Below are 25572 nucleotides of genomic sequence, written 5' to 3' on the forward strand. Positions count from 1 at the left end.
GGGGGTGACACTGTAACATGCAGTTATACATATGAATGCCATGATGGGACTTTACACCCACCAGCCCAGTTAATCAGGTAGGGAATATAAACACAGCAAACATAAAAGGATTTCTACTGTAAAAGGTATAAAAGCTCTAGGCCTGTCTCCCTGAAAAGCATGTAGCAGATCACCTCTAATAAAAGCAACTTTTCAAGCATATACCCTACATCCACGTAATATAAATATATACTCAGATAAAAGATAGTATTTTAGTGCCACAACTCTTCCTTGGAGCAAAGTCAATGTTCACACATTCAGCTTGAGGGGGACAGTTTTGTAGAGTCACAAACAACACAGGCCCTTCAAACTCTTCTGAGTGAAAATCAAATCTTATCATCCTTTTATTGAAGTGTCTGTTTGCTTTTTCCTTTCTTTTCTTGAAATGTGTGTCGTAGCAAAGGTAACTTGCAAAGGTAGCAAGATGAACATACACATGCTATTATAGTGCTTTAAACATCTAGCTGTTTTTTAAAAAGTTTCTTTTAAACTTAGGAGCAAAAAATAGTTGCAGGGATAGTAAGGAAATGCTGGCTGTGGCATGGGGGTGAATTGAAGCAACAATACTTCAATTTTCTGGCTTAAACTAAGAACGCAGTAAAGTGTGTGCTTAACTTCAAAGTTTGTTGCATTGAGATCAATGGTTTGTTTGAACAGTCTCCTAGTGATTGCTTTAAGGGGAAAAAAATAAGAATATGATGCTCCCAATTAAAAATGCCTACTCTTCAAATAATATATAAAAGCATGTAATCAATAGCACCAATAATTGTTTCCGGAGGAGAGATGAATTGTGGGGACGGAAATTACCCTTCCTACTCTGTGCTCCTAAAATAGATAGGGACCATGGTTGCCAATTGCCTAAACCGGGGCTACATGGACATGACCCAGGAACCACATGCACCAATGTAAGGCTGAGATGTGCTGCTGAGCTCATGTTCTGCTTAGGGCTTCCTATGGGCATCTGGTTGGTCATTGTGGGAACAGAATGCTGGACTAGACTGGCCTTGGCCTATTCCATCAGGGCTCTTATTAAATTAGGAGATCTTATACTATTCCGCATCCAGCTAAGGTTATACACATAGAAACCTGCATCCACATATATTTTCTCACTCACTGATAGATCATGCCTGCAGAATGTCTCAGGTTTGATCTTTTGTATCTCTAGGTAGGGTTCAAAAAGATTGCTTCTGGAAACTCTGGAGTGCTGCAGCTAGTGACTATAGACAAGTAATGAGTTAGAGGGACCAGTGAGCTTACTATTAAGGCATCTTCTCATGAGTATTCCTCTAGTGCAGTTAGGTTTGTTGGAAAAGCCCCACACCCCACTTTCCTGTGGTTCAGACATGTGTCTGCTTGATTAACTCTGTCAAAAGATGCTGCTTATGCAAATATCGCTGAAGAAATCTTCAGATGACTCTGTCAGCTATGTTTAGTGGTGGCGGTTTGCGTGTGCATGTGTGTGTGTTTAAATTCTAAACTCTACATGGTTGACTTGTGAGCTTATTTTCCAGATCACCGAGAGAAATGAGAGACTTTTTTTGACAGACACTGGCTAAAGCAGCTTAAAATCAGAGGCACTGGGTTTCTAAAGGAATATCTCTCCGAGAGCTATTGACCACATTTTCCGCAGGTCATTGCTCAAGTGGTTGTTAGGCAGTGCGTTGGGACACAAAGTGTGCATGATGCTGCTTGCATTTTTCTGTTGTGTATGCGGACCAGAAACGCCATTTTGGCACCCTTATGTAGTCATTTTGACAGACTACTTTATATTCTTCCAATTTAGCACATACCCCTACTATGCAACCTAAAATATTTGGGTGTTGCTGTTTTTTGCTTTAAAAAAGTCACAGGTGCAAATGCAGGCACATATCACAGGGAGCTTCTGATTGGCTATGGCTCTCTGCAGTATATGCCCATGGGGGCAAATGTAAGAAGGGAAGCAGCCTTAATACTGAGGAATCCATAGGGGGGTGCCTTACACCAGACCGCTCTTCATTTACCTAGCCCAGTAAGGTCTACTTTGACAGGCAACAGCTCCCCAGGGTTTCCAAGTGGAAAGCTTATACACCACCTTACACAATCATTAGACCTGGAGATGCCAGGGACTGAACCAGGTATCTTTGCTATGTGCATCATGTGATCTACCACTGAGGCATGGCCCTAACCATAATTCAGGTTTGAATAGGTTTTGTTGACATGTGCAGCATATCACACTGCACATCACATTTTAGATGTGGGAAAGTTTAAAGTACAATTTGTTTTTTAAGCAGTGTGCATGTTACAATTAAAATGTCTAATACAGTGGTACCTTGGGTTACGAACTTAATTCGTTCCGGAGGTCCGTTCTTAACCCGAAACCGTTCTTAACCTGAGGCACGCTTTCGCTAATGGGGCCTCCCTCTGCTGCCATGCCGCCGCCATGCAATTTCCTGGGGCAAAGTTCTCAACCTGAGGTAATACTTCCAGGTTAGCGGAGTTTGTAACCTGAAGTGTTTGTAACCTGAAGCATTTGTAACCTGAGGTACCACTGTATGTCCAGAAAAACCTTTCTGAATCATGGCCTATGTCTGCAGAATGTTGCACCACTTTGGCACAGACACAGTGGACTTCTGCTACTGTGATTATTTTAGCCTATGATCAGGAGTCACAAAAAATGAACCATACATAACATTAGCTACATCAATTTTTAATTCTAATTTGCTGTGAGGAAGCAAAGCTGTTATAGATTCCCCCTGCTCCTAAAGCTAACTCCTTTTTGTTGTTGTGAAAAAGTACATGTCAGAAGGTCAAAATTAACGAAGAATAATGCAAATTCGGAGTTCCACTGGAGGAACAACCCAATGCTTTTAGCAATTTCTGATGAAATTAGGAAGGGGAAAACACCCAGTCCTACTTACATTTTACAGCCTAATGAAGCATGTTACCTCCTGTAGTTCCTCCCAACTTGAAACTGGAACTGTCTCATTAGCATGAAGGGCAAGAAGAACAGGCCAGTCAGTGAAGTCAGCTTTTCATGGTGGATTCCTGAAATGTCTTCCCCTCACACCTTTGGTTTTAAGCAGATGATGGTTCACTACAGTAAGTAACATCTGAAGAAAGCGACAAATGTTAAGTACATCTAGAAGACTTGGAAATTCCAGGCTAAATTAAGCTTTGCTTAAAAACATAATTTTGTGTGTGTGTGTGTACATGCATGCAAAAATTGTCCAACTTTCCCCTCAAGATGGGAAACATAGAGGAAATCAAAGTCTGTGGTATTACAGATCCCTAGGGCTTCTTCTAAGGCTTTTTCAAAAGGTCAGTGGGAGCTCTGTTATAAATGCAGTAGCTTGGAGAGCGAAATACGTTATTATTGTGCATTGTTAGAATAAAGATAATTCTGGTTCTTGTTAAATATCTTTTGGCATGTATTATACAAAATCGTCCTCTTGCACAGTCAAAGTTAAGCCCTTTTAACAAGCCCATTGTTTTCAATAAGTGAGATTTAAGCGTGTGCTTAATTCTACCATTGAAACAAATGAACTTTTAAAAGTACTTAGCTTTTAGTGGAATTGTGCCTATAGTTATTATGGGAAGAAATTAGCGAACATTCATATACAGAGCCAGTTTCTAGCCTGTCAGACCCAGTACTACTTTCTGTGGTTGAAGGAAATGTAGAAGGATTTCCAAAGGTGTACCGTTTGTTGGTTGGGAAGAATCATTGCAAAACAGCAGACAAAGGGGGTATGATTGCAGCGTTGTACTGCTATTTCTGTTCATCAAATTAGTATATTGGCAGACAAGTAGAGTCTTCATCAGGTTGATCTTTTACTCTGATCTGCCACCTTGTGCTACGGTGAGGTGTGAAGCAGGAATAATAAGGCAGAGAAAGTCATCCCAAAAATCATAGGTTCAAAGAATGTAGCTTCCGATAATGCCCTTGCTACGGATAACAAATCTGACATTTGCAATGTATTTTAAAACCTCATTTATTGCAAGCTGTGTTCAATTGGCGTTATTCTCCAGCTTACAAAAGCCCAAGGGCTGATAGATATTTTCGCAGAGAGGAAGAAACTTGGCTGGATCTAGACACATCAAAGAAGCGTTTCAGTTTAAAGCGTTGTAAATTTAAACAGGGAAAACGGGTAGAAAAAAAACAGGACTCCACTTCGCCCTCTGGTGGCACAATGTTATATTGCATAAACAACACATATAAATCTGCTTTTTCCTTACCAGTCTAGCTGAGTCCCCAGATACAGTAGTTACAGGGGAAGTTAGAACAGAAGGGTTAGGGGAAAGGAAATGAAGTGATTCATGCTTAGTAATCAGTGCTTAGCACCAGAGAAATGAATGGCTGGAAGGAAAACCCCACACACCCAAACAGAAATTAGTTTTCAGAAGAACAGTTCTCGTTCAGAATCTCCTCAATATATTTTTTTTCCTGCTCTGCTTGTTAACATTGTCTCAACTGGACTATTTTTAGGTCTGTCCAGGAGGCAGCATAAATATCCCACTTTCCTTCAAATATTTAAGAGAGAAGGAAGAAAGGTATTAAATTGTCAACAGGAACAAACCCAGTTAAAGTGCACTTAATGCTTTTATTCATGTGTAATAATGAATAGACTTAAAAGCAATCAAACTGAAAATGAAGTATTTTCCCCTCAGTGTAAACAGTGTATATGGATAAGCACAGGAGAGGGCTGTAGCTCAGTGATAGATCTTGCCTTTTACATGCAGAACATTCCAGGTTCAATCCTTGGCATCTCCAGGTAGGGCTGGAAATAGCCTCTGCCTGAAATCTTGGAGAGATACTGCTGGTCAGTGAGGCAGGGAAGAAAGTAAAACAAAATCCAGGGTTGTTTGTTTTTTAATTGTATCATACCTCATGATCTCAATGAGGCATGCAAGGCAGTTCAAGTATTTATAGCTTTCCAAAATGTGCTGCTTTTCATACCCTTTACATCCAAAACTGGTATTTGTGCTGGCAAGGTGCAGTAATCAAAATATTAAATACGTGGCTATTGCGTTTTCTTAGCCTAACAGTTCTGGGAGGTCTTCCGTATAGCTGCAAGGCAGCACATCCTTGTATTCTCCCTTACTGCTCTGTCTGTTAACAGTTTCAGAATCCAAAGATAAACTAGACCATGGGCTTGTGCTCACCCTATAGGGAGTCCTTCTGGGGGGGGGGGGAATCTTTGAATGATCGATCCTAATGCTGTATCACAAATGGCTTCTCTAGTGCCTCCCTGTTTCAAAGTCTCTTGTCGTGCTTCATAAGGGAGAGCATTTCTTTGAGAAACACAAGTCCACATCACCCTTGAATGTATATCATGAGCAGAGCGGATTTTCTGATCCTGGCCAAAGTTGAAATAGCATCAAATGTCACTTACAGCACTTTGCCTTAACATAAAAAATGAGGGATTATGGAAGGGAAAGACCCTTCCTCGGAGGACTGACTTCCTGGGAGGTCTCCACAAAGACCTGAGTTAGGGTGACATTTAGTCAGTGGAAAGAGTGGCTTTCCTTAGGAGAGGAAAACAAGAAATAGAGAAGACTGAAATGTTTGCAGATGCAAACATTCTTCAGAAAACAAAATATCTTTCACAGAACTTGGAAGGAACTAGTTGGTTGACCTTAATGAGTGAAATGGAGTAGTTTTTATATTTTAGGCTGTAATCTTAACACATACTTACCTCGGAGTATGGATGGAGGAGGAATTAGATTCAATTCACGTTTAAATTTAGAATATTTGCGCTTTCCAAGAAGTATGAGAACCAAAACACAGGCAATCTTCAAAACTTGTTCTTTTCCAAGTTTTGGGATGCAGTTCTCCAAACAGAGTTTACGAAAAAACAACAACCCTGCATCCATTAGGAGGAAATGTGTATACAAAATAATACATTTCTGAAATTACATACAAAAATCTAATATATTGTGTTAAGATAGGTTGCTTGCAAAAATGTGTACATTAATCAAAACTGCAGACAAAAATGTGCTTATTGGGATAAATTTGCAGAAAAATGCTGAAAATTTTTCATGAGGATTTGAAAAAACAAACAAATTGCTGCAGAAATGTGGAGAACAGGATTTAAGATTGGAAAAGTGAGAATCTGAGAGAACTGAAATGGACGGACCCTTCCATTCCTACCTGGAAGTAAGTCCCATTGAACTCAACAGGGCTTCCTTCTGAGTAGACACAGATAGGTTTGTACTGTTAGTTACCTTAGTAACTTTCAGCTAGTGTATTCTGTGATTAGGCTACAGAATGCAAGTCAGCTAGCATGACAATGAATCTGTCACACTCCCAGTCAAGAGGTGTACTAAGCAGGCAAAACCTTGCATGTAAGATGCCTGAGATAAAATATATTTCCTGCTTTGCTTTTCTAAACCATCATAATGTTTCAGTAATATGGCATACACAATTTCACAAGCATGCTTCTGCCTTGAACAGCTATTACCCTTTACTACCTCCCTCAAACTTCCATTTCTTTGGCTAATCCTTTGACTGGCTCATTGATCCAGCTACAGTTTCCTCAGCCATATTGCAAAGAGGGACTCGTTTGCTTGGAAGCAGAGGCACTCTCCATTGGGCAGGCCAGAAGAAGACTGTGATCCTTGGAAAGGCTAGAAGGACCAAAGATGGAAATCTCGCTTAGGGAGGAAGAAGAGAGCAAACTGCATTTAAAATGTGCACAGAGTAAATCACCAATGAACTCTTTACAAATAAAACGGAAATAGGTTTTCATTAGTTCCATACTCACAGTACTTTAATTATAACTACAGGATATATGCCACTATGGCGTGCACCAACAAGCCAAACGCAGCCCATCATCACCTATGTATCATGGTCCACCAGGTATCCCCATTTCCATAGTTCTCAACAGGTAGACTTGTTGGAAGCTCCTGGTAAGCTGCCATACATGGTTGGTGGGCTACATTCATCTTGATGAGTCACATTTTGTGCAGGCCGGGTCTATACCATATGATTATCTACTAGCAAGAATCAACAGTGTGAAAGTTTCATTAGGGTTACCATAACCCCCAGGTACAATCCGTCACTGGTGGCAAAATGCCAACAGATTTAAAAGGATCTAGATTGCAACGTTAATAGTTTCCTTAGAAAATATTACTGTGCCCACCTACAATCTCTGGTTAGAGTTTCACCATGGCTTTGAATTTCTGACACAGTCTAATTGGTGAAAGTGTTGAATGACCTTTTTGGGATAAAATGACTTTTCAAAAACAAAACTCTTTCACGGCAAATTATGGAATATGGACTATTTTCCTCAGACTGGAAGAGGGTGATCCAGTCCCTAAAAGTAAGTGCATACTGAGGCGTTAAGGCATATTATTTATCCATTTAAATACATATTTTGGTATACACATTCTTAAGTGCACACAGTTGTGTGGGGTAGATGGGTATTTTGGTCAGCATAATGTTGAGCATTGATTCTGAAAATGTGCAAAATAATAATAATAATAAAAATCACCCCAGGTTTAGTTGTGGTTATTAACACTTCTGGATCTGAAACAGAATGTAATTTTAAACAAGAGTGAAGAACAGAAAATCCTATCTACTTCAACTGAATTTTGAATAGTTATCTTCCCAGCTAATCTCTTTTAAACCACCCATCAAATTATGTATATTGAGACAACCCTTACTTCAGTTAGCAGCACTACCTGCACCACAGTAATTGCACCTTATTTCACAATTATTTTGCACCTTATATATTAACCTGGCAACAGCACAATCGTGGTTAAGTGTCCTGATTTGCCAAACAGATTGTCACAATCATAACTATTCAACACTTCGGACAATTTATGCATAATAAGTCCTCATTTGTATCACTTGGAGCTAATCCATTTATTTTTCATATTTTTTCATGACTGGGAGAAATATAATTGTGGTTGATTAAAAATATGAACAGCGATGATATCAACTAGATGATCACAGATTATCATGTAAGAAATATAAGAAAGCAAACATACCCCACAGTTTAAGGACTAATAAACTCTGTAAAATGTTATTGTAATTTGCGACAATCAACACAATCCACATCAAGTCCCAATAAATCCCAAATTGTACAATGAACATATAGAAAAGATTTACCAAAGAAGTATGGAACTTTCATTAGGGAGTAATCCTATAAACACACAGGCACATGCTATTTTTTTTTTAAATATTATTGGGACTGTTCAGTGCAAAACTGTATGCATGTGTCTGTCTTGACAGAATTAGGCCCTTGGCTGACCATGGTTTCAAAAGGAGCCTCTGTGGGACTAATCTTGAAAGCACTTACTGAGCTGGTCCCAGTATCACAGTATGTACTTTGAGAGATTCAGCCCCTGATTTGTTCTTATGATCTCCTCCCTCCTGAAGAAGCAGGGAGAGATTTGCACAAAGTTTTCTTCTACAACTACGGTATTTTGCATTTATAAAGTAATCACACCCAGCAACTGCAAATGAAAATTCAGAGGCTGGTTTGAACACCGGGCTAATAATGCGTTCCAACTGCTCCCACACAAACAAAAAACATTACTAGTCCCTTTCATTAGGTATTATCATGTTCAACAATAAAAAATAAAATGTCACCCTGTTTTGCTGCAGGAATCATCAGACTCCATGTGCTGGGGGAGGATCGTGAAGGCAGTTAACTTGACTATAGAGTTTGGATGAGCAAATGATATTAAAACAGCTATTGTGCCTGTGAGAAACAATGCTGGATATGCTTGGTTTCTGACATTCCTTTGACTTGTTTCTTATTCCCCAAGAGAGCACTGGCAGAGATAATAGCTTCTGCCACCCTGCTCTTTCAACCTGTTGAATGGATTCTAGAACTTTAAAGCTGCAATACAAGAGGGAATACAGAGGGTGGCTTCAGTCAGTCCAACTTGGAGGAACAGGGTATGCACCCAACGCGCACTTCTTGTTCTCTGCATCTTTGTGGGACCCCACAGGAGACAGCTGAATAAGCTCTCATCGCCCGCCGCAAAGCCTCCGTTACAAAGATGCCAAAAAACAGCCCTTGCAAGTTACCAGTGCTTCCTGCCATCCTAACAAATTTGAATGTCTAGTCACCCCAAATGTCGGGATATTGCACCAGTCCAGTCAAATATTTCCATTAAAAAGTGCCATAGCGCAACACCACTACTGGTCCACAGCGCATGATATGAGACGAAAGTATTTTCTCCTTCAATACAAACTGCATGATACATTATGGTTCTGTCACCTAACACTCTTAATATAGGACTTTATTACTATTTCTAAAGAGCCGTACTATTTCTAATGTGTCAACATTTTATTCATGAAGAACAGGAGCTAATAAAGGAGCTAAATAAATTTATAATGTAGGTCTTAGAAGTGGTTTATGTGTAAAATAATTGTGTCGAATCTCCCGCTAGCAGCAAGAATGTCAGCAGAGCTTTGAGAACAGGCTTTGTTGAACGTTTTATGATGGCGATATTAAAAGCGAACTGTTACTATGTAGTCAATAACATTCTCCTTCCTCCATGTTTCATAGGGTTAGAATGGGTGATGTAATTATTTAATGTACCACGGTTCTTTATTCAACAGTCAGTTTACTTGACTGTGGTTAGCTGAGTCATCGCTAAATTCCCCTTTTAAGCTTTGATGCCTACACAAACTCATTCTGAGATACAACAGTTTATGTAACATCATCAGTTAGTTATTGCACTTTGTAGTACAGATCTTAGCAACTTCAATTAAAGAGGCAAACTGTTAACACACATCCTGAACTGATGAAAACAAATGAATCTTCTATTAAGTAGCAAAGAGCAATTTCTCACTATTTGTTCTTGTGAACAAATTCGAACGAAAGTCTTTGCACTTATTTTACACTGGAGCAAAATTTGTACAGATTCCCTGCTTTTTCAAGTGTCATTTTTTTAAAAATTGGAAGTGGGTATGCAGTGGATACAGAGTATCAGCTATCAGATTGCTTATTTTTCTTCTGTTTTCAAAGATGAACCTTTACTAACTATGTTTCTTTCACTAAAGTTCTATGTGGGGGTTATTTTCAATGTCAGCTTTCATGGAAGCAGGACTTATAGGAACCAGGGCATTAGAAGTCCTTTCAGAAGAGAAAAATGCAGTTGTTATTCTAACAGGAGAACGATGCTAATGACATTTTGGCAAATAAATATGTAATAGGCATCATTTGAGAATATATATATATATATTCATTCTGGTTTCTAATGTTGCATGTAAGATAAACTATGAATGAGGACAAAATAGGACATTTTAAAGGTTATATCCATATGCCTTTGCAGATTGTGCAGCATGAATGATGTTTAACATAACATTTACAACATGTAGAGATGTGCTGACATGTGGAATAGAGCCACAACAGGCATTTGGGGAAATTCTTGAACCAAATGTTTGTGAAGGGAGAAAGCACTGGTATATTTTTGCAAATCACTGGCTTTTTTGAAAAAATGGCACTGATATGTTATCATCTGTCTTATGTAGCATTCAAATTATTGTTGTTATTTGTGTGCATGAACATGTGTGTTTTAGAGCATGTGTGTATGATCAAAACTCTAATCCTTCTATAGATTTTCCAGACCTAAGCACTATGTTCTATAAACCAACCAACCAGATACTGTACAGTATAAATTCAATAGGAAGAACAATACTGATATGTAGAACTTATCACTAATTATAAAAATACAATAAAATAAAGGGATGGTCATTTTCTCTGCAGCCTTATAAAAATTCTGACTTTGAATGAACAAAGGAAATGTTACATTCACAAAGGAGTCTCTGAGAGATATCTTCTGCTTTGTACAGGTTTGGAATATGCTTTGAACTTGACAGACTGAAAAATGTACCAGCTATTACTTTTTCTGCTGTGCTCAATGTTTGGAGTAGTTCCTTTACCCCAATGGTGGTTCATTTTACAGCCAATAGCACCTTTTGTCCTTAAGAAAAGATTCGGTACCCTTGAGCTAAGCATCTACAAAAAATAAAATTGAAAAATTCCCCTCCCATTTGTTGGTGAGGAAGCGAAAAGCAGTATCTTATGAAGGCACACCCATGCTGAACTGACGAGAAAATCAAAATCAAAGCATAACTGCACAGTGCAGTCATATCACAAGGCTCATTCTTGAAATCTGAGTATCATGCTAGAAGAAAATCTAGGTATGTGATCTAATTTTGAAGAAATGAATCAAAGGCAATATTATTTAGCTTTTTTGTAAAAAAAAAAATTCTGTGTAAATGAAGATAGACTCTTATTTAAAGAGGGAAATGGATGTTTGTATTGCAGCCTTAAAGATCACATATTTTTTTAAACTGCAATATTTGGGTTCTTTTTATGTAAACTACAGTCTGCAAATCAGCAGACCATGACTGAATGTTTTTTTGAAAAGTTATAGATTACAAACATGAACTCACAATTAATATCCTCTAAAAGTAATTTCAGAGCTCTCACGTCTTTTTTTTTAAAAAAAAGAAGAAAAAGGACAATGTGTACTTCTTCACAAGGTAATGCAGCTAATAAAAAAGAGAGTAGAATTAAAGTATTTACATAATGAGCAATTCTACAGAAGGCGATCATCCCCACATAAGCACTGCTGATTATATCCCACGCCGCTTTTTAACAAACTCTACCAGATTGGATCCAGTCATCAGCACTTTCAAAGAATCCTTAAAAGCCATTCATGGTTCTTTACATTTATTGTAGAACGATGTTCTTCAGGTACATTAAGCTGGTGTAAGAGGACAGTGTCAACACAAGGAACCAGCAGGATAATAGAACTTCAGCACCCCCAGTGATCCCAAGCTGGGTTGTACTTGGAGCTGGAAAAGAAAGAAAGAAAAAAGAAAGAAAACAGATTATTTAGAATCTTTTTGAGCTTTCCTCACTTTTTCTTCTTACAATCAGCTATAAATTATTTTACCAATAGATTTCAAAATAGCAACTTTCAGCAAAGCATAGCTAAAAAGGAAATCACACCTTTACACCACTAAAATTCCTCTATAGCAAGCAGAATTTTATGATATAGATGAGGGCTGGTTCACACACTACATTTTTAAAAGAGGGAATGCATATGCTTTATTTCCCCACTTGTCTATTAAGGAATCCTGGAAAACAAAGCAGATTCCTTTGTCAATAGGCAGATAGGGCTATTTCATATTGTATAGAAGGTACAGGTTCAAGGATGGCTGTGAAACAGAGAATTTTAGAACTTCATTCTTTATTAGAGCAAAAATGGCTCTTGCTACAATTTCCCTTCTCTCTGCCACTTTCCCCACAGCCTGAGCAAGTATGTTCTTTCCTGGACCTAAAGTGTTGGTATATACTAATTCTTCCCCCATGTAGGACTTTCTTTTATACAAGAAACTGCTCTGTCTATCTGTCATCTATCCATCCATCCATCTTAGGCAAATAAAATCACAGGGCAAAATGAACTATGGTGATTATTGCAGAAGAGTGTTCTATCGTTAAGGTCAAAGGCCACTTCTAGGATTTAACCCAGTAGAAAGTAGCTTTTGCCACCAGCTCAGTCTACTGCATAAAACTTTCTTTCACTCAGCTCTCTATAATGTTGAAATATGCTTCTTGTGCAGGGCTCTCACTACCATTTGGCCGCCATAGTGGCTCTCTGCTGGAGGATAGACTTGTGTGTGCCCTCAGTTGCAGAGGACCATGTTGTCCCACTAGTATTGTTGAAGTAAGATCCAGTTGTCAGTTCAGTCGACTTCCGAACGTTGAATGGAGAGAGGGAGATGCCTTTTTGTTCTTTGCTTCAGGCAGCAAAGGGTCTTGGGGTGGTTCTGTTCTTTTGTATTTAGTTCCAGATGCATTCAGAAGCTGTGGTGGCTGCTCCTCAGTGCTTGGTGGCAGCACTGTCCTGCTGTTCATTGTTCTTTTGTTTATACTCAGACACATTGTGCTGCAAGTGAATGTGTGCCTGTGCATAGGGTTGCCATATTCCCAAAAGTGAAAATCTGGACAAAGTTGTTGACCTCCCCCACACCCACGCCCCAACATTTTGCTGATTCGGTAAAAATCCTCCCAGGTGCCATTTTGATGTGTCCAGGAAAACCCAGACATATGGCAGCTCTGGCTGTGCATAACCTCTGGATTGTGCACCACCAAACTTTAATGTACCTCTGCGGCATCTTGCATCTTGCCTCTGTAAGTGCCTCCACCTGGTATGATCATGGTTCTTGACATGTGGCTACTCAACATGGCTGGCAGCCAACCATGGCCCATTTCCATGTAAACAGCACTTCATGATGCTACAGGAGCTTAGAAGTGCAATCCCAGTAGTGCTTTTGTTGTTTCTCTAATTGCTTTAGGATGCCACGGGCTCGCTGTGGTATAGTACACTGTGTGAAGAAGGATAGCATCCTACCCTTCAGCAACTGTTCAGAAAAACAGTCCATGGCTCTCAGCAGTGTGTTCCAGTAAAACCAAGTTGTTTGATCACAGCTTGATACAGCTGTTTTGTGGAACATTGAGTTCATTGTCTGAATGCCTCTCTCAGCTGGTCCACTGAAACATAGGGGTCTCAAGATTGCAGTATATGTTATTCCCCACTGTATTGCTTCTATTCGTTCCTTGTCTGTAAGAGACATGGTCCCCTGTCAAATATTTGAGGAACACCAGGTTTTGCAAAGATGACTTTTTAATTTGGTTGCATCGAAGTCTGCTGAATTATCTCAGAGGGTATTTGGAGGAACAGTGAATTGGGAGTAGGTACAAATGTCTAAGAAATACCTGCAGTTATATTGAGCTGTGATAGTTTACAGATGTTACTGGGGCAAAGCACTTTACACCTTGTCTTGTCTGGAATGACTGCTTTGTCACCACTGCTTTGTGATGAGAGGATCTTTTGTCGCCCAGCATGGCTACAGTCCAGGATTCATTTGCTTTCTTTTGCTTGTCCAGCCTTTCTCTTTCAGCCTCTGTTCTGAACTCTGCATCAGAACTCTGTACTTTCATAATAAACTCCTCCTTCACAAACATCATCTGTGTCATTCTACAGATTCCTGCTAATGTTCTTGATAACAAGCATCTCTTTTTATAGCTTTGCAGTCATGTTGCAATAGGCAGAGAAGCATCTTGCAGATACTTTGCCAGACTTTGAAAATACAATACTTCCTAAGTAATGAACTTCTAGATGTGGGTTAAACAAGCTTCTAGTCCATATTCTGAGGCATAGGCTGGTTTTAGGGCTGAGCCACATCAGAGGTGGCCAACTCCTGAGAGACTGTGATCTATTTTCAGATTTAAGATTTTAAATCTGGCAATGATCTACGAGGTTTTCCAGGGAAAGCACTGGGACAAAAAAGAGAATTGCTCAGACAAGGACCTCAAAAGCCCAGACCTTTCCCTAGAAAACATGGAGCAAAAAATTACTGTACATTTTATACTAGATGTCTGACAGCTCTTGATGTATTTCAATTAGGATGGTCAAAGGGAAAAAGTCACTCACAATAATATTGCTTTGAATGAAAACGGCCACAGAGAGAAAGCTTCGCCTTCCCTTCCACTGATCAGACAACAATGGGGGGTAGGGCGCGGGGGCGGGGCAGGAGTCAGTTTCAACAACACTGAGGAAAGGGAGCCAGAGATTGACCTGCAATCTACCAAAACCTCATGGGGATCTACCAGTAGATCGTGATCGACTTATTGCACATCTCTGCTCTACATGAATCTGGCTCATCCTCAAAAGCCTTTGCAATGCATGAGGGAGATGGGGATGGATTGTGTCGACTTTGCTGTCATCAGGGTTGATTACATGTGATGAGAGGACATGTTCCATGCACTTTACTCCTTGGGCCAAGCACTGCTCTATCATGTTTCTCACATTTTTCAGTATCTTGTTATGTTTTGCATGTGTGGATGCTGTTACACTCATGTCATTTGCTATTATGTGCACTTCTATGGTATCTCCAAATGTGTCATAATTATTTTGTTGAAGCACTTCAATATTTGACTTAATTCCAAAAGGTAGACTAAGAAATTTGAATCTGCCCCATGATGTGTTGAAAATACATAGGTCAGCGGAATTCCCTATCCAGTCCATTTTGCCAAATGCCTATTTTGCATCCAGAATCATAAAGATGTTTATACCAGCGAAACGACACTGAACATCTGCTGCCATTGGAATGAAATAATGTTGTCCTCCATTCTGGGATCCAAGCAAATCTGCAGTTTGCTATTTTTCACTCTGTCAGTGATGCTCAAGCACTCAAGCTATTAACCCATGCGGTAGACAGAGTCATTCTGGCTATAAACCCTTCTTTCTCCAAAAGCTCAAGTGATTTATTTTTTTAAAGGCTGTTAAAATGATATCTGCATACCTCCAATTTGATGGATGGCTGTTCTGGATTTGTGGATCTATGATTTATCCCACAAATTTTGCCGGGTTCCTAAAAATTCCATTCATCTTTAGCTTGGGGCAGTTTGTGCCAATTCAAGCTGAGATGTGGTCAAGCATCCTGACCTAACAGTAGTGTGGTAGATGATGTGGTGATGAAAAAATTGAAGACTAGTTTTGAATCTTCCTATAGCTGCTATGTCTTGTCACAGAATGAACAGAGCCTGTGAGGTGGTGTTCTCCTTGTCCTCCTATGGCCTGGCTTTGATCCTGGTGCCTTGAGTGCTATGCTGTTTTAGGACTTGCAGACTTCCAGGAATTTGTCACTCTGTCACCCAGCCGTGAACTCAGTCTGTGTGTGTGCAACTTCAGAGGCTCTGCAGATGTGTTACTGCCTTTTATAAACTCAGATTCCCTTAGTAATGTCTCCTTTAGTTTCTTAATCTGTCACACTGCATACAGTTTTGACCCTGAGCATGTATGATCCTCAATGCCCCCAAGCGCACTGAACACATTTTGTTTCTTCCTGTTCTGAAAGATTTTAAATGTTAAAGTTTCTGTTTCTGTTAAATGAGAACGCAGCAGAACCAGTAAACCCCAAAAACAATGTTTTTATGATAATGTGATTTCTTAGGACTGTTTAATCACCATCCATTGTTGGCTCCTTTGTATCTGACTGCTGACCTAGGGAACCCTTCTTCAACCTGGTGGATTCTTAAATAAATAAATGTTGGAAATTGCTCCAGGGAAGAGAGACAGAGCAAAAGAGATTTCACGGTCCCTCATATTATGAGGTTAAATATACAAGAGCATTTTACTGACCATTTAAATGAAGCAATATCATCAAGCTTTTAGATCATTATCAGAAAAGTTATTAACTCTTTAGAAAAGAGATCCAGCAGGATCTCACTAGTCCCAGCTGAGGCCTTGCATACTAATGAGATCATTTAAAAATAATAATTAAATATACACTTAAAATGTATACTCTTAAAAGATCACATACAGATTGTTAAAATAAAAATTACAGTAACAGCCCTTTCATTAAAAGTAAGCAGTCCTAATAGAGAAGAAAGTTCCAAAGGGCTGATTACAGCAAGCTGCCGATTCTGTTCCCCTTATCTGTACTTAAAAGCAATCATAAAAACAGGAAGAATAAAATTACAATATGATAAAATAATAATCATAATAATCATCATAGAAAGCTTTAAAAGAATGAGTGGCATAAAATATATTCCATAGTGGAATACAAGGTTCATATTTCTACCAAACATATCAAATATTCATGAATGTTGCCAAATAATTCATTCCCACTATGTATGTTTGCTCATACATCTATATCACTAACAGCCTCCAAGCTGTTACAACGTGCTTCCAGAACTTGAGTACATAGTTACAACTCCACCACATATGCCAATATGTTCCTCATACATTATAACTTTGCCAGCATAAAGGGGAACCTGATCTCGCCATACAAGCTAGTCAGACCGGGGTTTAAAACGAGTAGTGGACCACCTTCAAAGAATTCTCCCTAATGTTAGTAGACATGGACTTAAAGGAACAAGTGGACCAGAACTTAGGCTATTGAGAATCTTTCTATGCCCTTCTAAAATGTGTCTGTGTGTGTGTGTGGGGGGGGGGAGTTATTGGGTTGCTGTTGTTTTTATTTTGCTTATGTACTTTGTGGTTTTATATTCTGATTTTATTCTGTGAACTGCCCTGAGACCTGCAGGTATAGGGTGGTATAATTATTCAATCAATCAATCAATCAATCAATCAATCATCATCATCATCATCATTCAGTTCACCTATAGGGTCCGGCTCCCACACTGATTTCAAAATAGTAAGTGGAGAGAACCGCAATTGTAGGGAATATATCAGAGGCCCTGCCTTTCTGGGCACTTGTTCATAGCTGTCAACGTTTCCCCTTTTTAAAGGGAAATTCCCTTATTCTGAATAGGATTCCTCGCAAGAAAAGGGAAAAGTTGACAGCTATGCACTTGCTACAGCTAGATGTTCATAAAGTTTCAGCGCACTAGTGGCTACACCATGCAATAACAATGCAATTTAAGTATGTTGATGCACCAGCCCTGGGCCTTTGAAGATGCAGCACATTACTATGCCCTCAGAAACAAGATGTCTGTCTTTTCTTTAGAGACGGTTTTCCCTAAAATCTCAATGTCTAGTTTATTCACACAGATTTTCCCCCTCTTAATTCCTGTGTTCTTGCTCCTTAATATTGACAAAAATATGCTAAAAATATGCACAATTCTCACACAGTATATGTAGGGGCTGGGACATAAGCAGGCACTCAGTGCAAGAGGTGGTCTCAAGCAGGTGGGAATTGCCAATTTCCAGTGTAATTCCATTTAAAGCTTATTCCTCCTCCATCCTCACTCCTCCTTCTGTTATGGGGCAATGAGCGAGCCTTTGTGATTACAGTCATACCTCATGTTATGTTTGCTTCATGTTACGTTCTTTCAGGCTACATCCCGCGGCGACCCGGAAGTACTAGAAAGGGCTACCTCCAGGTTTTGCCGCTTGCGCATGCGTAGAAGCGCTAAATCATGCTTCGCACATGCGCCCAAGCACCAAATCGCAACCTGCGCGTGCACAGACGTGCTGCGGCGGGTTGTGCTCTTTTCATGTTGCGAACGGGCCTCCGGAACGGATCCTGTTCACAACCAGAGGTACCACTGTACAGACATGGCTGCAGAGTTGTCTGTGTGTGCAGCTTGGCTCACACAAAAGCAGCTAGACTGGGGTCTATGTCTCTGAGCACTGGAAATTATTGTTCCCTCAAAAATATACCGACTGAATTCCAACGCAACTTAAAAAGCAAAAATGCCAATCTAAAAGCAAAACCCATTTCAACTTTTCTCTTATTCATGTGTTTAAGGAAATGGGGCATCTGCAGTTGTTATTGATTTATAACATTAAGATAAAGGTAAGCAAATGAGCCGTGTGACTCTCTAAGCTTTCATTTAAAGTTCTTTGGCAGTAGCAAAGGTATCTGTAAAGCAAGATGTTTTGGTAATCAACTTCCAAAATAGACAACAATGCATTTAATTCAAAGTACCCACAATTCACGTCAAGGGCTAAGTTGAGAGAAGTAGAAATGCAAATGAAGGTCTGACCTCAATTTTGCACAAAGGCTTGAATACAGAACACAGGCAGAGCAGGTGAAATAAATGGGGTTGAGGCTGATGAAGCAAATTAAATAAAGTCAAAGTTGTCAAAATGAATTAAACAATGTTGGAGTTGCTGAAGCAAATTATTCAAAGCCAAAGTTGTTTTTTTAAAAAATGGCCCATATCAATTCCATGTGTTCAGCTAATAAACTGAACCTTTAGATTTCATTTGTGAATCTGAAAAAGCTCTCTTTGTCCCAGCCATAATCAGTCACGGACCTTGCCGCAAGGAGCCTAATCCGCACTTCATTCTGACCTGTGCCTTTAAATGCCTTGTAAAAAGCCTTCAACTGGTTTTTTGAGCTAGTGCATATGTAAATAATAATAATAATAATAATAATAATAATAATAATAATAAAGCACTGCTCCAAACAGATATTTTGCATTGTTCAAGCTCTGTGCTGATAACTTTTGTAGACTACTAATTAAATACCTTCCCCTCTATCCAATCAAGGCCCTCTTTTGATGTGTGCCTGGCCACTCCAGGCTGAGGAAGCAGATGGAGCAGCTGTTGTCGCATGGCCCATCAGCCTGGCAACGGTGATGGAGTATTTCTCCCGATACTCTTCTCATCACTGTTATGACAATGTACGTTGGGAGGAAGTACTCCTCTATTTCTCTAACAATGTCAGATACTACGATAGCAGATTATACGAGCAAGACGGTGGACGGATTCCAGCCTGTTTCCAAGAAAAGTTCCACCACCCCTGCTTCTCTCACACCAAAGAGGAACAGAAGCAGGTAGTTCAGAATGACAACTGCCACTGATGCACATTTTGAGTAGCAAACAGTAATTGAATTTCTCACAGCTGAGGAGATCTTGCCAACTGAGATTCACCACTGCATGATGAATGTATACAGACCTCTACATGTTGTGAATGTTGGATACGCTCTTTGAAAATTGAGCTTAAAGCTAGACCTTATGGCAGCCAGCAGGAATAACTATTAACAAAGAGAATGCACAGATAGCAATTGAACTGGTTGGCAAAGACTGACACATCACATGGCACGAATTGAAAGGAAATCTCTGCATCATTTAGTGCACTACACTAGCCACGGAGGCCATTTGCACAGAATGCTGCGGGCCTACACAAAGGAGCATTGTTCTGCCTCAAATCACGATGGGTGTTAGGAGAAGGCTCTAGAAAGCATCTGTCCACGATCAAGGGACCTTGAAAAGGAGTAACATTTTTTAAAAAAAAAAAAAAATCAAAATGTAACAGTTTTCTGTCTGATACTACACTAGCCATTTTTTTGAGATCTTCAGGAAATAACTTTATGAAGTTTGAATGGATGAAGAAACTATGCACTGAAGCACTGAAAAATATGGCCAAATGGTATTATGGCAGAAATTCTTTGTATTAACGTGAATAGCAGATGTTATACGCCTCTTAATCTCTTATGTATGTATGGCACACTGTAAATTGGGCAGTTCGTGTTATTCTAGGGATGGGTTTGTTTGTGTGTTTTTGCCTTTACACTGGTTGGCTTATGGTGGTTTTCTACCTTATTAAGAGCTACTGATCATGATTGTTGTGTACAGTGGTACCTTGGGTTACATACGCTTCAGGTTACATATGCTTCAGGTTAAAGACTCCACTAACCCAGAAATATTACCTCGGGTTAAGAACTTTGCTTCAGGATGAGAACAGAAATCGTGCAGCGGTAGCACAGTAGCAGCGGGAGGCCCCATTAGCTAAAGTGGTGCTTCAGGTTAAGAAAAGTTTCAGGTTAAGAACAGACCTCCAGAACAAATTAAGTTCTTAACCCGAGGTACCACTGTATTGCCTTCAGTGTCAGAGGTATGTATCCCTGGGGAATCACAAGTGGGCTGTTGCATCCATGTACAGCTTCTGGCTTCCCACAGGCATCTGGTTGGCTATTGTGAGAGCAGGATACTGGACTAGGTGATAGTGGGGTGTAGAAGCTCTTGGTGGGTGTTGAATATTGAGATGAGGTGAAGTAATTTGGGGTGCTTCCTCCCCTCCCCGACTCAAAGGGTAACATTAATAAACCCAAGTCAAAAGTTTTGTGTTTCTTTATCTCCCTGTTGTTTCCATATTTTCTGCTCTTATTTCTCTGTGTTTTCCTAAATCTCTGTTGCTCTTCCTGTTGCGTTTCCTAAATCTCATTGTTGTGGTTATATTTATTTATATCCCACCTTTCTCCCTGATGGGACCCAAGGTGGCTTACAACTAAAATAGAAACAGCTAAAAAGAAAAGGCAACCATTGGAAAAAAGAAATAAACATGCACAGGGTTGCACTGTAAAACATTATCTTAGACATGGGAGGGAAAAGTAAATTTAAAAGAAACATATATACTCTCTACTTTACTTCCATGGGCTCTCTCTTTACTTCCATGGGCTCTCCGAGAAGCAAGGCTGTCCAAAATGTCTGCAAAGCTTTGAAGAACTCTGCGTTTATTTATTTTTGTTGTTAAAACACAGCAGTGGAAAATTTATTTAAAAGGCAAAAGTTTTTTAAACATTTTTTAAAAATCTACATTGCTATGCTTTAATAGCAGCAGCAGGAGCAGCAGCAACCCTAGAGCTGTTCAGAACTCTGCAGGCAGCTGGCTAGGTTCATGTTGCAATGGAAGACACAAACAAGCTCTGGAAAGGTCTGAAGCTGCAAAAATCCACACGCAAAGATACACACCACTCAGCGAACTTTTAATTATGTTTAGGTAAGAGGAAGAAGAGACAAGCCCCCACTCCCTCTCAAAAATGTGAATCTTACGAAGTTTTAGCAGGTGTGATATGGGCATTGTGCTAATATGGATTATGGAGGAACTTTCCCAAGAAAAAAAATCCTCTAGACTGCCTGCAGTTTAGCAGACATAATCCACTCTGGATAGGCTTCTATGCTTGTAAATTTCACCTACTTTGGCCAAAGGGGGGGATTTTTAGATTCCGCATTATAGTGAATGAGGAACAGAGAGATTCATTTTATACAGAGTGGCACAGAACCTGAATTACAGATTTAAGTGGAGAAAACACAGAGCAACTCAGAAAAAAATGAATTAAAAGAAACATATAGATACAAGGTAATATTGGGGCCACCACACATTTCTACTAAATATGCCTTTGGTCTAATCAAGCAAGATGCTTCTTATGTTCTATTCTTGGAACTAGATTGTTCCTGGTCCACCCACAGGATCTATGATCTTAATATTCATGCTCTCTAAATTTCAGGTGCCAGTATCAGATACAAATGCTCTCTCATCTTCCAGACAATCAAGGACTTTCATCTTTCAATAGCGACCTAAATAAGTAAGTTTGAAAAACTAATGCTTCTTTGGCAATACTTCTAATGCATTGTGTTACCCAGGTACTTCTGCAATATTGAAATTGGTGCTTTATAGTTCTGAGTTTGGTGAATTTGGTGGTCAGGCCCTAAATCCTGGCCCTATTACACTGGTTCCCAATTAATTTCCAGGTCCAGTTCAAAGTTCTGATTTCGACCTATAAAGCCCTAAAAATATTTTCCTATGAAAATATTGTGAGTGAGCATAGAGAGCTTCCTCTCCCAGGATTCTCTTTAAAGGTATCAGAGAAATAACAGGTAACCCAATAGAGCTTCATGTCAATTTGTAAGATTGCATTAATCATCATAACAAATAAATATTACCTGAATATTTGCTAATTAAAGGTCCTTTCTGAACTTAGCAGAGTATGAAACACAAGAGAGGCAATAAAATTAATGGAAGAAATACGCAAAAGTTCATCCCATTTTGTTTGCTTTGTGGTGCTGCAGTCCCCTGAGTTGGCAATTTAATTGTGTTTTGAATAGCAGACCTAAAAATCTCCCTCATTTCCTTGTAAGAGAAGTCAGAAGCACAGCTGTCATGCTCTTGACAATTTCCAATTTGTGTTGAGTTATTTGCTTCTTATTATGCACAGAGTATGACATGAACAAAACATCACTTTAACTCCTTCTTGGGAATCTTCACCTAATATAATAAATTTACAGAATATAAAATCAAGGCCCCAATTCGGGAACTTTCATTTGCATGAGCAATTCCCTCAGCTTTAAACACTTTGTAGGCCTCACTAATCACCTGAATTTTCAATGTTGCTGAAGCAAATGGAGTTCTCTTTTACACTTTCCTTCCTTTGATTACAAAGCAAAGTTAAATTAGAAATCAGTATGACAAACCAACCTTTCATTTAGATCAAAAATCAAGCTAGGAAGATCAAGCATACTGTAGGTGGTATTTCATCTTATCATATTAAAACAGTTTCCTCAATTTGCTACATAATCTGGACTGTTGTGACTTCTTAAGCAAGCAGAAAATTATGCTAATCTGCTTTCCTTCATATGAACTTCAAGCTTAATAAATCATATCCAGATTGTACAAATGCAAACACATCAGATCTACAATGCATCTGTTTTATTTTTATTTTTTAATGTAATATTAGAAAGGTAATTCAAAGTAAGTAAATGAAATATTCATATTTCTTCTGGTAGATTGGATTCAGCAGCTGGTAAAAGACAAACTTCAGTGCCCGACACCTACAACCTGTTGACACCAGACCTTTTATCTTCATAGAATCATAAAATCAGTGGGGCTTCTGGTATTGCCAAGCATTCACAAGACTGGCTTATTCCCAGAACTGAAGGATACAAATGTACAAAATAAAAACCCAGCAATGCTGTTTTAGCACTAATTGCACAGAGCTGTTGCTTAAAAATACATAAAATACATATTTTGAGAAGGATTTAAAAACAACAACAAAAAAGTGCAGATTTAAATGCTTATCCCAAAGTTTACCTGTTAATGCAGAAACAGGACAAAATGGACTTCAAGGTGCATAGATATGGATATGATTAAAAATAAACTGAACAGTCCACCCCTTTTAGTGAGTCTGCATGTGGATTTAATCTTAGAGCCACCAAACTTGTAAACCAGCTGAAGCACAAAGCCAACGTCTTTTTCACCAGTGTGATTGCTTACTGTTGCTGTTAATTATGTACCCTTCACCCTAAGGTGGGTTACAACATTAAAACACAATCTTAATAACAGTTTAAAACAACCTATAATCACAAAAATAAGTTGGATCCTGAAAAAATAAATAAATAAATAAAGAAAGAAAGAAAGAAAGAAAGAAAGATATAGTTATTAAATTTATATACCACTCTATACTCGCTCTATGCTCAGGGCGGTTTGCAAGATAAAATCAGAAAATAAAACCACAAAATAGATAATCAAAATCAAAACAAAAACATCCCAATAACTCCCCTCCCATCTGTCTGTCTATCTGTCTATCGCACCGAGCCAGCTTTTAGTTAGTGCAGTATCTGTATATTAAAGTATATATTCTTGGGAAGCTGTTAACCTGAATTATACTTCTAATAATGTTTTAAATTGCATATCAGTTGTATATTGATTTCAGTGTATGTAGTTTTAACTTTTGTTTTGCTTTGGGAGAAACCCAGTGAACTCCTGTTTTCGGAGGTGATAGGAACATAGTTAACAAATTCACCCCACTTACCCAGGAGTATGCTTCACTGACTTTAATAGGACTTGTTTCAGAGTAGACATGGTTGGAACTGCTGCCTAAGATAGCCACCAGACACAACAGAAGTGCTAGTTCCTGTTGCTGTGGGCCCGTGACCAGCTATTCTGTGTTGAACCAATTAAAACAAGTAAGCCTGGTTTCCTTTCATAGTATTCATGAGTCTCCTGTTCCACATATTATCCTTACAACACTGAGACATAGATTGACAGTGAATAGCCCAAGGACACCCAGGGAGTGGCGATTTTAACCCTGGCTTCCTACACTCTTGTCCATTTAATATCCTTCCACATTTTGGGAAGAGGCACAGAAATGAATAAGTTAGGGATAATCTTTTTTTGATAGGGCTGATAGTTTGGGGGAGAGCTGGATAACAGCTCTGTGTGTCACTTAAGACTAACCAATTCATTCTCCAGTAGTATTTGGGAGCCATTCCTATGGAATTTAATGGGGCTTACTTCTGAGTAACATATGCTTACTGTGATGCCAGGGACCCCTTCTAGAACAAGGCTAGACACTTTTCAGTTGAGTTATGCACTTAGTACTTTAGTATTCACACTTTTGCAAGGGAGGAGGAAGGGAAGAAAACCAGAACTTGGTCCCACCATGTGACTTCCTTGATCTGACTCATGTGGCCTTATTGGTCCGGCCTACATGACCTCCTTGGCCACAGGTGACCTACCAGTTCCACAGCTTACTAGCAGTCATCGTCTAAACATATTTTAGTTCTTGAATGTTCATTTTCTGCAGCATCTATATTTGTTAATTAGGCTGCTGGCAGCAAAGCACTACGCTGAGAGACATTTGGGTTAGATCTCTTCAATTTCAAAGAGCTGTGCTACTTCCCATCCCTTTATAATCATCCTCAAATTGGAAAACATGCGGATATGTTATTCTTAAGAACCCTAAAAGTATTCAAATTAGATGTGAAGGTCAAGTGACTGTTTGTCAAATAACTAGTAAATATAGCAGAAACCTAATTCTGCTTAGTTTAAAATGATGCCTGGAATGAGAATTTATTATGAGAACATCTTGGTGTCGGTTGTGGGATTGTGACTGCCTTGGGGCTAAATCAACCTTAAGGAAGTCTGGCTATTAGGAAAAGAAAGAGAAAGAAACCTAAGAGACCAGATGCTAGTTCATTTTGTAGCTTGCCAAACCTCTGAGGCATGGTGTGTGGTGAGTGATCTATTGGAATGTGCTGCCATCTGGGAAGTCCACTAGGCACAGACTCCTTGTCTTGACCTGTGTGACCTCTCCAGCTGTTCCTTGCTTTTCTCTATCTGTATACAGTATATAAATTAATACCCCTTTATCAAATCTCCCTGTCAAACAAGTGGCATCAACAGCAGTACTAAGAGACAAGACACTAGCCATGCTGTCTTTCTAAACTCCACATTAAATCATTTTAAAACTTTTGGAGATTCCCCTCCTCCCCCAGGCTTCCTACTGCAGCCTGAAGATGAATCCCCTGAAACATGTGAAAACATCA

General features: G+C 39.2%; 1 protein-coding gene and 1 long non-coding RNA gene across 5 annotated transcripts in view; one reads left to right on the forward strand and one right to left on the reverse strand.

Annotated features, from left to right (window-relative positions):
- The window catches only part of LOC307219362, a 107560-nt gene that overhangs the window by 59655 nt on the left and 22333 nt on the right, over nt 1–25572 (forward strand). For all 3 annotated transcript variants that reach the window (XR_013840379.1, XR_013840380.1, XR_013840381.1), the window contains exons 3-4: nt 21756–21833; nt 24098–24210. This is a non-coding gene — a long non-coding RNA (uncharacterized lncRNA). The remainder of the gene's footprint in view (nt 1–21755; nt 21834–24097; nt 24211–25572) is intronic.
- NEGR1 (neuronal growth regulator 1) overlaps nt 7858–25572 on the reverse strand; it is a 460490-nt gene continuing 442775 nt past the window's right edge. For both annotated transcript variants that reach the window (XM_079982498.1, XM_079982497.1), the window contains one exon: nt 7858–11839. In XM_079982498.1, the coding sequence (XP_079838624.1) occupies nt 11715–11839 (125 nt within the window). In that variant the 3' untranslated portion in view covers nt 7858–11714. The remainder of the gene's footprint in view (nt 11840–25572) is intronic.

Source organism: Podarcis cretensis, assembly GCF_951804945.1.
Source record: "Podarcis cretensis genome assembly, chromosome: 6".
Classification (NCBI taxonomy): Eukaryota; Metazoa; Chordata; class Lepidosauria; order Squamata; family Lacertidae; genus Podarcis; species Podarcis cretensis.